Here is a 12,518-nt window from a genome sequence, read left to right on the forward strand (position 1 = left end):
CGCCTCAGCTTGGAGCCTCAGAAATAGCCTCGGCAAGGCGGCTGAGGGGACCGCAGAGCCCTGTTTGCCCAGCTGTGGGTGCAAGGGGCGCGCTCGGGGTGCGGCTGAGGCGAGAGGCAGGCTGTGGGGACGGGACGGGACGGGACGGGACGGGACAGGGCGCTGTGCTCCCGGGGGGCTCTGCCGCCGAGGTGGGGGGGTCCCTGGGCGCTGTACCCCGAGGTGAACGGGCAAATGTCGGGGTGCCGCGGCCGTGTGTCCACACGGCAGGGGTCGTGCGGAGGGGGCCGAGCCCAGCCGAGCCGCGCCTGCCCCCTGCCGGGCCGCTGCCGCCGGGCGTGGCCGCCCCCCGCGGCTCCAGGTGCCGCCGCCTCCCGCCCACCATTGTGCGGCGCCGCGCCCCGCTCGGCGGCAGTGGGCGGGCGGCCTCCGTCCCTCCGCCGCCCTCCTTCCCTCCCTCCCTCCTTCGCTTCCCTTCGCTTCTCCTCGGCCTCCGCCCTCCCCGGCGCCCCGACAGCCGCACAGGGAGGCGCCGGCAATGGAGGGCGACGGGCTGGAGCCGGAGCCGGAGCCGGAGGTGAGTGCGGGTGCGGGGGGCGGCGGTGTCGCCGTGTCGCCACCGTGCCCCCCCCCATCCCCTCCGTCCCGTCCCGTCCCGTCCCGTGCTGTGCGGCTGGGGCTTTGACGCGTTTATTTGTTTATGTATTTATTTGTGTATTTATTTGTGCGTTTATTTATTTGTTTATTTTGACTTTTGGTGGGACGAGCGAGAGCAGGTGGCCCCCGTGGTGCCAGCGGGGGGGTGGGGGGGTGTCGGTGCTGGAGGTACTGCGGGCATCGGGGGGCAGGCGTGCAGGGCTCGGGCTGTCGGCCGGGCGAGTGGGGCTGCTGCTGAGGGGCGACACGGTGGCTTGCAGCTCAGCAGGTCCCTAGGTGGCCACCCGGGCTGCTCCCCGCCTCGGCTTGCCTCCCCCTGCAATGCAGACGTGACCCAGAGCTGAACCGCGCAGGGCAGCCGCCTGTGCGTGTGGCCTGGAAGGAGCGCTGCCACTGCCTTCATCCGTGTTCAATAAAGCTCTGCTGGCGGCGATAAGCAGGGCAGCACCTCGCAGCACCTCGCAGCACCTGCAACCATCGCTCGGCAGGGCTGGGGTTTGGGGGCATGCACGGGCGCGACACGCAGCGAGCCCTCACGCCTCCAGCACTCGCTCCTGTTGTTCCCCCTTTCTGCCATGAAGGTTGCCACAAAGAGTATTGAAAGAGAGCTCATCTGCCCAGCGTGCAAGGAGCTGTTCACCCACCCGCTGATCCTGCCGTGTCAGCACAACGTCTGTCACAAATGCGTGAAGGAAATACTCTTCACACTTGAGGACTCTTTCGCTGATGGGGGGTCTGAATCCTCTAATCAGAGCAGCCCTCGAATCCGGATCTCTTCTCCCAGCATGGATAGGATTGACAGGATTAGTAGATCAGGTATGTATCTGAATTTTGCACGTTTTTCCCATTCGGCGTGTTAGGCTGACTCGAGATGAAAGGTATCTGCATTGGTAAAATCTCTTCTCACTGCTGCTGACACAGTTGAGTAGATGACTTGGGGATAGTGCAGGTCTTGTGCATTCTGTGGAAAGAACAATGGGAATGCTTTAATTTTAAGGACAATGCACTCCATTTCATACAGAATACATTTGTCTTTGTGGCATCTCGTAAATGCTTGTAGTCACTGTGTTTGTTTATTCCTTTATTTCAGTTTCTGTTGAGCATCAAGTTGTAGATTTCAGCAATGTTGTCGGTAGCACTGTTCAGGCCGTTCTCCCAGATTTTGGCCAGCCCAAATTCTGCAGTTTGGACCTGCCTCCGAGTCTTTGCAGACTTGACAAATTACAGTGTTCCCTACCCATTTCTTGATATTTGCAGTAAATTGTTTTCCACAGATGGTGATCGTTGTGTGGTTGAAGAACTGGAGGACTTGACTGTGAGAAGCAAGTGCTAGCAGCTTCTTTCAGCGTGGTCTGCCTGAGCCTTTAAGGAACACTTGGCTTGAGAATTCATAATGCTCTTTGTGATACCATAATATACAGATTTTGACTCTGCTCAGCTCTCTAATCCGTCGGTAATATGATCGGCTCTTACACATACATTGGAAGTACTTTGTGTGTGCTATGCTGAACAGAAACCTCACCTTGGCTTTTAGGCTTCGTGCTGAAAAAGTCATCTGCTATAAAACCCCACTGCAGTGCTCTGGGAAGTCACTCGCAAGACACGCCCTAAATCTGTATCTTGCACTTCACAGATCACAAACAATCATCTTCCCCTTCCCAATTCTCAAAGTTCAAAATCACTGTATTCTCTTAAGCAACACTTAACTCATTTATACAGATACTCTTTCCAATGAGTCTAAGAAGCGAATGCTGCGTCTGCCATAGCTTGGCTGACTGGTGCTTATACAAGGTGAAGGAATCCCCAGATGGGGTGGGCAGGTATCCCCATCCCAGCCCTGTTTTCAGGGAGTGGGATGGGTAGCCCTGTGGTTGATGTGGCCACTACACGCAGTGCACCCAGCCTTTGTAGCTGCGGCTTGACGCAAGCTTTGCCTGAAGGGGCTCCTGGCAGCCTGGGAGGTGGTCCTTTCTCCCCTGTCCAAACCTGCCTTCAGCTTGCTCCCCATCAGCCAGTTTCAGCGAGGACCTGACACGCTGCGGTCCTTCCGTGGTGCATGGCACAGCCCACACCCTGTGCACTGAAGGAGGCAGAGGCTCTGCTGAGAAGCTGACACTGAATTACTGCAAGGAACCAAATGCTGTCGCATCCTCCTGTGTGGCTGTAGTGGAAGGGAGGAGCGAGGAATCTCAGAGACTTGACAATTAGGGTTTGAAGAATAGAGTTTGCAGTTCTGCAGTAGTTGTTGACAGCCTTTTTCATGAGGTTTTGTGTCACGGCTTTATTACATCCTTAACAGCAGGGTAGGAAAGACCCATTTTTGGTGCTCCTGCCCCCTGAGATCTGTGCAATCAGTTTATTGCAGGCGTTGTCCTCTTCAAATCCACAGCTGTCCGCCACCGTCCCAACAAACTGATCGGCAGTAATGTGTGGTATCTCCTGAACTGACCTGTTAGCTGAGGGAGAGAAATGCTTTGCTAACATCTTTGTCCCCGTTTGATGAGCAGCAGGGGAGTGCTGGTCCCTCGAAATAATGGGCTTCACCCCGTTCCCCCAAAGAGCATTGGGCAGAGGCACATCATAGGAGAATTACCATCCTAGACAGTTCAGATTTGCAAAATGAAAAGCATATGGAAATGGGAGCTTTAAAGAACACATTTGGACATTCAGTTTATGCTGTCTTTGCTTCTGATGTTACAGGCATTATAGCTCTTTCACTCTGTGGAGTGTGAGCTCTGCCCTCACAGGTTTGGTACCGATAACATTCATCCAGCTTGCAGCTTACATTTGTACCACTCACATCCTGCGTCTGAAGAAACTACATCCCCTCGCTTAATTCGTTCTGTGATCCTCAGTGGGGTTGATAATGGAACAGTTTCATAAGAGCACAGAGACACAAGGCAACATCCAAAGTGGGGCTTCATATGTATACCAAAAACCACAAGAATTTCCCATCGGGGTGTGCAGGGCATGTCACTGTCTAGTCATCACATTTGACAACGTGTGACATCTTTCTCCTGTTGTGTTTTTTTTTTCTTTCTTTCTTTTTTTTTTTTTCACATAAGAAATCCTTACTACCTGCATGAGGAGTACAATCTATTATAAATGATTTGGGCATTTAAATGCTTGAGTGCCAGAAAGAACTGGTCCACGTTCTGTGGTTTTTGTGCACGCACAACTTGCATTTACAAGTACAGTTTATCTTAAAAAGGCCACAACTCGTAGTTGAAATGGAGTGTGTGTTCTTAAAATCTAATGTGCTGGTTAAAAAAAACAACCTGTGTTGTATATAAAATAATTTTGACAAAAAATTGCTGTATACGAAATGAAAATGAAGGGTATTACTGCTAATCTGTCGTAATGTTAGTGTAATTAAAATGTTGGTGTAGTTAGAATAAAGCATGTGATGTGGTTATGTTGACAGTTGTGTAGAATTGATGGGTGATGCAGAAATTGAATGTTTGAAATAGATCTTTTTTCCTCTCCCGTCTCTTCTTTCTCCCTGTTTCTTTTCTGCCTAAATGCTACAGCTGTGTCGTCATTCTAGGAAATTAAACACTCTTTCATTTCAGCCCTGCAGTGTTTTATCAGCTCCAGGAGGGAAAACAGTTGATGCTCTTCATTTAAGCCATTGTAAACCAATGGTATATCTCTTTTTTTTTTTTTTTCCCAATTTCTTAACAGCTTTCTGTTCATTGTTCGCAGCCTCACAGAGGAGGTCTTTTGGGTGGAGAGGTAGAAATGCTTCACTTCTTGTATTGGCTCTAGATAGTTTAGTGTTTAACTCTAGAGTTAAATATTGTTGGTTAGCATATAGCTTTCTGTCAGTGGTCAAGTCCACAAAATGGCTTTTGCAGTGAGCAAAGGTAAAGCAACAGACTTCTATTAGGAAAGCTTTTCATTCTGTTTAGCGCTGACTTAAAGGTCAACTGGACTGAAACTCAATTAAGGGTTGTTTTTTTCGTGTGTGTATGCATGGCTAAACATACTTTGATAGGCGCAAGTAACAAAGGTTCTCTCTTCCCCTTAAAACAAAAATACAGCAGCCAATGCCTACAATTTTTAATTTTCAGGACTTTACACACTCAAGTTTCAGTGTCTTTCTAGTAGTGAAGTGTACTTATTTTATTGATTGTTAACTATTAAGAGGTCATGGTTTGCTGTCACTTCTAAGTGGAAGGTAAAACCAGTTTTTCCCCAAAGAGCTCCCCCAAAAAATTACCTTAGTCTTTCCCCAAATGTTTTCGTGCTCAGTCTCAATTCCTCCTGCCTCATTTACACACATACGGCAACTAATATTGATTAAAGTGCATCCTTCCCCTTGGGAGGCAAATAAAAGGTCTAGTGCCTAAAACAGTGGCAGTTTTCCAGAAACAGGAAAAAAACTCTTGTATCAGTTTAAGTTCTGCACAGTGCATTAAAAAATCCACTAGTCCATGTGATCAAAATCTACAGAGCTCAATTCTGAAGTGTGAACTCATGTCAGCAGGCAAATCTGTTTCCAGTATAAGCTTACAGCTTATAGAGACAATTGCTTTTGTATCCATTCATCTATTAAGCAGAACTGTAAAAGCATTTGTTGAAATGGTTTGATAGAAGTGTATTAGATTGTCTTAGATTGTTGGCCTGCGAGAATCTGAACGTAAATTACAACTGCAGACTGAAGAACAGGAAACGAAGGTCATAGACCAGGAAAATATAATACGTGAATTGGAATCTGCACTTGAGCACATCAAGTTGCAGTGTGACAGGCAGCTGACGCTACAACACAGAGAACATGAGAAAAAACTACAGTTGATACTGCATCATTTCAAGGGTGCTTGTTTGTTTTCAAAGGGGAATTGTACAGCAGATATTATCTTTAGTCACTGTTGAGAAATACTGTGTTTCATATGAAAGAAAAAAGAAGGTATGAGGTAGAAAGATAACATTTTGGCTGTTACTAATTCTGATGTCGTGTAGGATGCTGATGAACAGACACAAGGTGCTTGTATAAAAGAAAAAAGCTGACCATTTTTAAAAAACGGTCAGAATTGTCATATTTTTATATTCAATTTGTTGACATTGGAAAGGTGAAAGATAGCAATCCCATTGATCTTTATCCTCTAAATGCTCCTATTAAAATGGAGAATTGGGGTTGGCATGGGCTTTTTGCTCCTCTGTCATACTAGTTTAAATGTACACCCTGAAAGCAGAGTGTCGGCAAAATACAGGGCATTCTCTAGCTGGGCATCTTGATTTTGGCACAGAGAAGTGAAGTGAGGATTTGATTCTCATACTAGTTTTACTTGCCCTAGAACAAGATGGTGAAGGTATTGCAGAAACCTTGAAAGAGTATGAAGTAAAAGTCCAGCAACTGGAAAAAGACTTCTTTTATTCTAGAGAAAACCAGCAGAGAGCTGAAGAAGAAATTGAAGGGCTTTTTTGGAGAGTCACCCCATCAACTAATGGCACCTACTAAATGTAAGTACATGATCTTAAAATGCTTTTGTGTTCGTCAGTAGATCATTTGAGGGGTAGCAAACAGACAAAAGTATATCAGATAGCCATAAAAATCATATTTTTACTGAACTAACTCTTATCCAGGAAGGTACTACATCTCCCCACACTTGCAAAGGAGAGACAACATCAGTTTGTAATAGAGGCAGTGGTATAACACTGTTCTAAATTCATGTTTGGTTTTCTGTGGATTCGAGCATAATTTCAGAAGCTACAGTCTCACACTGTTGTGGTTGAGAAAACGGTATTTTATTATCTGAAAGACTCTGAATGGCATTATAATTAACAAATGTGTAATATGCTATGCTTTTAGATGCCAGTATTTTAAACAATCAACTTGATTTTGCTGCCAGCACTTGATTTCAAAGAAGTTATTTCTTGGAAGATTGTCAGTGAGGAGGTCCATACTTCCAGTTAACTAAAATCATTCTTTATTAAGGTTAAAAGACCTAGATATTTGTAGTAAGAAGATAAGCTTCCTAATGTGATATATGCTTTGACCAAAAAAAAAAAAAAAAAAAAGGACCAACAAACAACTATGAAAAGTTTTTGATTGTTCCATGTCCTACTAACCACAACTCAAACTTAAAATGAAGTAGTTCTAGTGTAGAAGCAAAAATGGTTTAAACATTGTCATTATCTTGGTTGTCTTACACCTCACACTGCCACCACCACCACTTCACACGCACAGTGCAGCCTTCTTGGCCCCGTGTTTCGTCTTAAGGCTCAGCGTGACTCATTCTTCCTCTTAACTGATGGTTCTATTTCGTCACACTTGAGGTAGTGCCATGTCTTTGTAACACATAGATGCTGGTCACATATGCATCTGTTGCTACCAGAGTGAATTGAGGTTTAGCTCTCCAGGCAGGATAATAAGCCTAGAGGTTCATTACTCGAAAGTACGCTGTGGCGGTGTGACCGTGAGTATTGCACAGGTTGGACCATAAATGAGCATGGGGAAGATTATTCTGTGTCTAATACACAAAGAAGCATGTAGTCCAGGACATGTTTTGCTGTGAGGAAACATCCATCCCAGCCAAACTGTAGCGAAATGTAGAAGGGTGAATGTCCCTGTGAATTTCTAACTTTTTCAAATCCATATGTTTGTAACGTTTGTAAGAAGCGCTCAGTATTTTTGTATAATTACCTTTAGTTATCTTTCCTCTGAATATATTTTGGGGCATCATACAATGTAATAAAAAAGTGATGAGCTTTAAAAATAACAAAAATCCCTGTGTACATTAAAGTCACATTCAAAGAATATGCTTTGTGTGTTCTGCTAATGAAATTGCAGACTACTTTTGAAAATACGAAGAATTTCATATTTTACTGTCACGGTTCAGTTGTTTTAAGATTGCCTAAATTGCAAGTTAGAAAGGTGAAGCTTGTATTACAAGCAAAGAGCCAGAGGAAAGTAAAAGACACAGTCTTTTACTTCCTCGTCTTTCGGGTCCTTAACATACAATGGTGCTAGCTCAGACCTAGGAATCACCAGTCTTTATCTTGTTCCCTGTCTCAAGTCCCCCCTTTTCTTGAGCCTAAGCAAATTCTTTGGCTTATTACAATCCTTCTTGATTAAAAGTTTTCATTAAATTCTTACCAGTTTTGACTTGGTGCTTGTTTCAGTTACAATTCCAGGTATCATAATCTAGTCCTTCATACAGCACCAAAATGCACACTGTACCACTACACTAGTCAAGACTACTACTATTAAAAAGAAGATCAGTATTCCTCTAAACGATTGCTTAAGCCAAGAAAAGTTGGGTAACCAAAAAGGTTATTTTGTTGCATAATTCTCGAAAACCCCAGGAGGTGTCATCCTGCGAATCAGCTGGCAATTTGCTTTGTGGCTTTTCTCATGAATTCTGCATGCTTCCTTTCTTTGGAGATACTTGACTTGTCCATCCTCTTGCTCCTTCGGCATCCCTTTGTCCTCTCACAGAGACAAAGAAACAGGCACCCAGGGCAGCTGCTGCCTCCTGACGGCGCTGCACTCCTGGGAGTGAGCACCACGGGGGCTCGGGCCATATAAGTCACACCGTCACCATGGGGACGCTTGCCGTGTCACAATGGTCTTGTGGCCTGACGCCGCCCCACGTCACAAAGCCTGAGTGCTTGCTGTGGAGCCTCCTTGTTCCCGGCAGCCTCCCGTCAAGACACCAGCTCACAGCAAGGTGGGGGTCAGGAGACACCTCTGGGCTGCTCTAGTCCAGGCCCGCTCTGTCATCGTGGCAGCCCTCTGCCGGACATTTCTCCAGAGGCGCTGTCATCATCCCGCACAGGCTCACTCTTGCCTGCACTGGGGCTGTTGGAAGTGCCTGGAACTACACTGTGCCTGGCACGGGGCAGCCCTTCTTGTGTTAGATCTTTTCCTTTGTCCGGCATTTGGTAAGGCCTGCCATCCAATATCTCCAAAGGGGCTTAGTTTGACCAAGTTTGCTCCTGGGGGATGGATGGAGCCCGTGGTAGGGAGCCGTGTGCGAGCAGTGCTTGAGGAGCTGCTGCCTTTGGCAGCCCCTGCAGGCTCAGTTCGGGAGTCCCGTGTGAGGGATGAAGTTCTGTGTTTTTTGTTTTGTTTTGTTTTGTTTTTGTGAAGAAAGCGGGTGTTGAAGAAGGAAATGCAGAGTTGCCTTTGTTTGTCACTCGATGGTCTTGAGGTCTCTTCCAACGTAGACATTCTGTGATTCTGTGAAGTCACAAACGCCAAGGCGTCACACTGGCTGGCTCTGCAGCACAGATGCCAGGAGTGCCGCTTGGCATGGCGGCGGCGGCGCGGTGCCCCAGCCCCAGGCCCGTCCCAGCCCCAGCGCACGTCGCCCTCCGCTCCCCCATGGAGCCCCCCGCCGCCTCAGCAGCCCCGCAGCGGACGCCCCATGGCGGAGCCGCCCCCGAGGAGAAGGAGCCCGCAGCCCTCTGCCCGCACCGCACCGCACCAAGCGCCGCGCAACGGCTGCCACCGCCGCGGGGGCTCCTGGTGTGAGCGCCAAGCGGTGGCAAGGGGGGGCTGCGCTTCCTGCGTCGAGCTGCTGGACACCGGCTTGCCTGGGCAATTGCCCATGTTGCTGAGGAGGCAACAGAGCCAAAGCCCTTGGGGCTGAAGATCCAGCACGGCTGGGGAGGCTTTGGCGTTTCTGCACAATGCTGCTCAATCCTGCTTGGGAGCCCAGCCTCAGGTGCGGAATGAAGCCAAGCAAGCTCGAGGGAAACTGTGTGCTGGTAACTGGTCAGTTCTTGCTTTCTTTTTCATTCCTCACGCCTAAGAAAACCTAACTCTTTCAAGCACTTGTTGGATGGACTTGATTCTGGGTGTGCTCCTTAAGCTTGTTTGGCAGCTGTTGAACCCCGCTACACTTGCAGGAGACCTATGCTCGAGTTGATGCTTGCTGTGATCAAGCGCTGTTCTTTTGCTCTTCTTTGCTTTGGGGATGGCGGGTGAGGTTGCAAAGAGTTTTCAGGAGGATTCCTCTTTTCCTTTGCAGAATGCCAGACTGCGTATTAGAGCTGATCTTCATCTCTGCTCGGAAAAGCTTCACGGGCCAAAAGAGAATGGAGATGAGGAAGGCAATGGAGAATGATGAGGACTATTTGCAGTCAGCACCCGTAAGCTTTGTGAAAGAATCAGGTGCATTTCTGTAGTGGTAGAAAGCGTAGCTGGAAAGACTTCCTAAGGACGTCAAGTCCAATTCCTTGTTCTCAGTTAGAGCAATCCCGTAGTTTAGACTCCTGATAAGGTATTTGTCTGTAGGCAGCTGCCAACTTGTCCAGCTAATCCAATTCAGCCTGGAAAACAAGCAAGCAAGCAAGCAAGCAAAAAGCACAGAAACCTGCAGTTTATGGAGTGCAACTGTCTCCTTTCCAATCGCATGGGTTTCACCAAGTTTGGGGTGACTCCAGGGCTGGCTTGCCAGGGAGACTTTCTTGAATTGCTGGCAGATCAGCCAGAAGGGCAATACAAGGCCCTGGCTAAACACAATCTGTAGGCTGCTTCTAGATCAACAGTTTCCTTGGTTACTCCACAACCTCCACAATCTCCACTTGCTTCGAAGCTCTGAAGATTGCAAGTCCACTTTGTGTTTTTCAGCCCCTCTGTGTCAAACGGTAAGAGTTTTCCCTGGCTGTTAAAACAGAAAGGACAACAGCCCCTCCTCTGGGTCTTCAGAAGGCTCCTAAGATCCCCCAGACTGGCTAAGTAGCGACGCTCTAGTATAGCTGCATCTAGATGCAGTAGAGCTAGATGGTGGGAGAGATGGTATGCTAGATGGTGCTCTAGCATGGACGTGACACGCTTTGACAGCATCTTTTCTCTGACAGCAACTTCTGCCTTGGCTCTTCCCATCAAGCCAGAGCAGTTTCTTGGCCTGCGCAACCTGCAGACTGACCTCTCGTGTGTATCCGTGCTGGACTGAGGGTAATGTTTGGAACACACACTGATGCTGTATTCACTAGAACTTTGAGAAGAGAGAGCAAGAAGCTAACCTGCAGACGAGTTTCTTAGGTTTCTGTAGAGAGAGGGAGATATACATGCATACATATTTACTTCTGTCTTTACTTCTTTCAAGATAGCTTTTGTTCTCCAAAATGAATCCTCTGACTGTTACTAATGTATGGGACACACCTTGACACTCTAATGGCATAGAAATACTTTTCAGCTCATCCTTGCTATTGTTTCTGGATTGAAAAAATAATTGTGAATATGATTACCTGCTTGGAATCTTTTTTTTTTTTTTTAATATATACCTATTCTATTATGAAATCCTATAGGAAGGAGTGAACTCAAGAGGAAAAAAAAAAAAAAGAAAACAATTTTAATTCCACTTCTAAATTAGATATCTAATCCTGATAGATTCACTCCCTTCCAAACAGAGCTCAACAAATGAAACAGTAAAAAATGCACATAATATTTCTTCTATGCCAAGATTTCATGGCACAATAGTTCTTTGCCTAACCCTGCAATAGCCCCATAGGCATTGCAATTGCTTACTTGTTCTTCTTCTTTGCTTGTGTTTAGTGTTTGCTTTTCTAATGTTACAACATTGGATTGATTTCCCTCCTTAGGTATCAAGAGAAGAAGGCATTTGCTTCAGAGGACAGTACTTTGATGCTTTCCAGGGCTAATGGCCAAAGTTCTCCAAGCACTTTTTTTTTTTTTCTTTTTTTTTTTTTTCCCCATCAGTGATTTATACATTTGTCAATCTTTCCATCTTCATTTACAACTCCGAATTTAGGTTTTAGGTGAACAAGAACCCTGAAACCAGCTGAAGCCATATCAGACATGAAGCCATATCAGACATAGTAAGGACATGTGTCTGTGAGGAAGTAATTCCGAGTGATTCTCTGGTGTCCTTTGGACAGCTTTCCTCTGGTCCTCTGCACTAGGCATCCCCAAGGGATATTTCAAAGCTCTCGGCATGATCTGTCATTCTCTCTTCCACTGGAGTTTCCATTAGAAAAGCGTGACTATTCCTTGCCCATGTGGAAAAGAAGTCCTCCTTGAGTTGTTTCTAACCAAAACCTCTTTCTTGTGTTCTATGGACAGAAACCACTTGGCTAGACAAACTCAATCCTTGCAAATGGAAGGAGTGGAAGTACTTCAGCAGCGTGCTTCGGCTTCTAAGCAGAACTGTAATGTAGGTGGGGACAGAGCAAGAGGACATGGCCAAGCCAGGGTGGACTTGAAAGTGCCGTGTCCGAGCCACAGCAAGAAATCCGTGATTGCCACTTGGAGACGGCTGCTCACCTAGTAGCACAGCAGCTGGAACGCTTCTGGATCCTGCTGATGGATTGCCACGAATCAGGCAGTGACACAAGCTACGAGAACGACGGAAGTGACTGGAAGTGATGCTTCTCCCTGTTCTCCATTGCAATTTGTGAAAGAAAGGAGAAGAGAGGAGAAGAAGAAAGGAGAAGACGGGAGGGAAGGGGAGGGAACGAAGAGAACGGGAGGGAGGGGAGGGAAGGGTAAAAACGAGAAGGGGAGGGGAGGGAAGGGCAGGGGAGGGCAGGGGAGGGCACGGGAGCAGAGTGTAGTGGAGTGTAGGGTAGTGTATGGGAGTGTAGGGGAACTGAGTGAAGGGGAGGGTAGGGGAGCAGAGTGTAGGGGAACTGAGTGAAGGGGAAGGTAGGGGAGGTGTGTCTAGTGGAGTGTAGGGGAGCATAGTGTAGGGGAGTGTAGAGTAGTGTGTGGTAGTGTAGGGTAGTGTAGGGGAGGGGATTGTAGGTGAGGAGAGTGTAGGGGAGCGTAGGGGAGGAGAGTATAGGGGAGTGTAGGAGAGGAGAGTGTAGGGGAGCTTAGGGGGGTGAGTGTAGGGGAGTATAGGGGAGGAGAGAGCCAGGGAAGGAAGTGGAGGGGAGGAGAGGGAAGG

The 12,518-nt window shown here is 47.2% G+C and overlaps 1 protein-coding gene across 15 annotated transcripts; it reads left to right on the top strand.

Annotated features, from left to right (window-relative positions):
- Positions 1–142: 142 nt before the first annotated feature.
- Positions 143–12,099, top strand: LOC119714385 (E3 ubiquitin-protein ligase TRIM36). 15 transcript variants are annotated; one of them, XR_011805825.1, is made up of 6 exons: positions 143–577; positions 1,239–1,473; positions 5,955–6,120; positions 9,636–10,254; positions 10,468–10,564; positions 11,693–12,096. XR_011805825.1 is itself a non-coding variant. In XM_038170006.2 (4 exons), the coding sequence occupies exons 1-3, from the start codon at positions 539–541 to the stop codon at positions 6,116–6,118; spliced, it is 438 nt and encodes a 145-aa protein (XP_038025934.1). In that variant the 5' UTR covers positions 143–538; the 3' UTR covers positions 6,119–6,120; positions 9,636–12,099. The 15 variants fall into 15 exon arrangements, 5 of the variants coding, with proteins under 5 accessions (XP_038025934.1, XP_038025935.1, XP_038025936.1 ...); XR_011805823.1 differs by having other exon boundaries at positions 9,636–9,756; positions 11,212–12,096; XR_011805826.1 differs by having other exon boundaries at positions 9,636–9,756; positions 11,693–12,094.
- Positions 12,100–12,518: the final 419 nt, after the last annotated feature.

Source organism: Anas platyrhynchos, chromosome Z (assembly GCF_047663525.1).
Source record: "Anas platyrhynchos isolate ZD024472 breed Pekin duck chromosome Z, IASCAAS_PekinDuck_T2T, whole genome shotgun sequence".
Taxonomy (NCBI): Eukaryota; Metazoa; Chordata; class Aves; order Anseriformes; family Anatidae; genus Anas; species Anas platyrhynchos.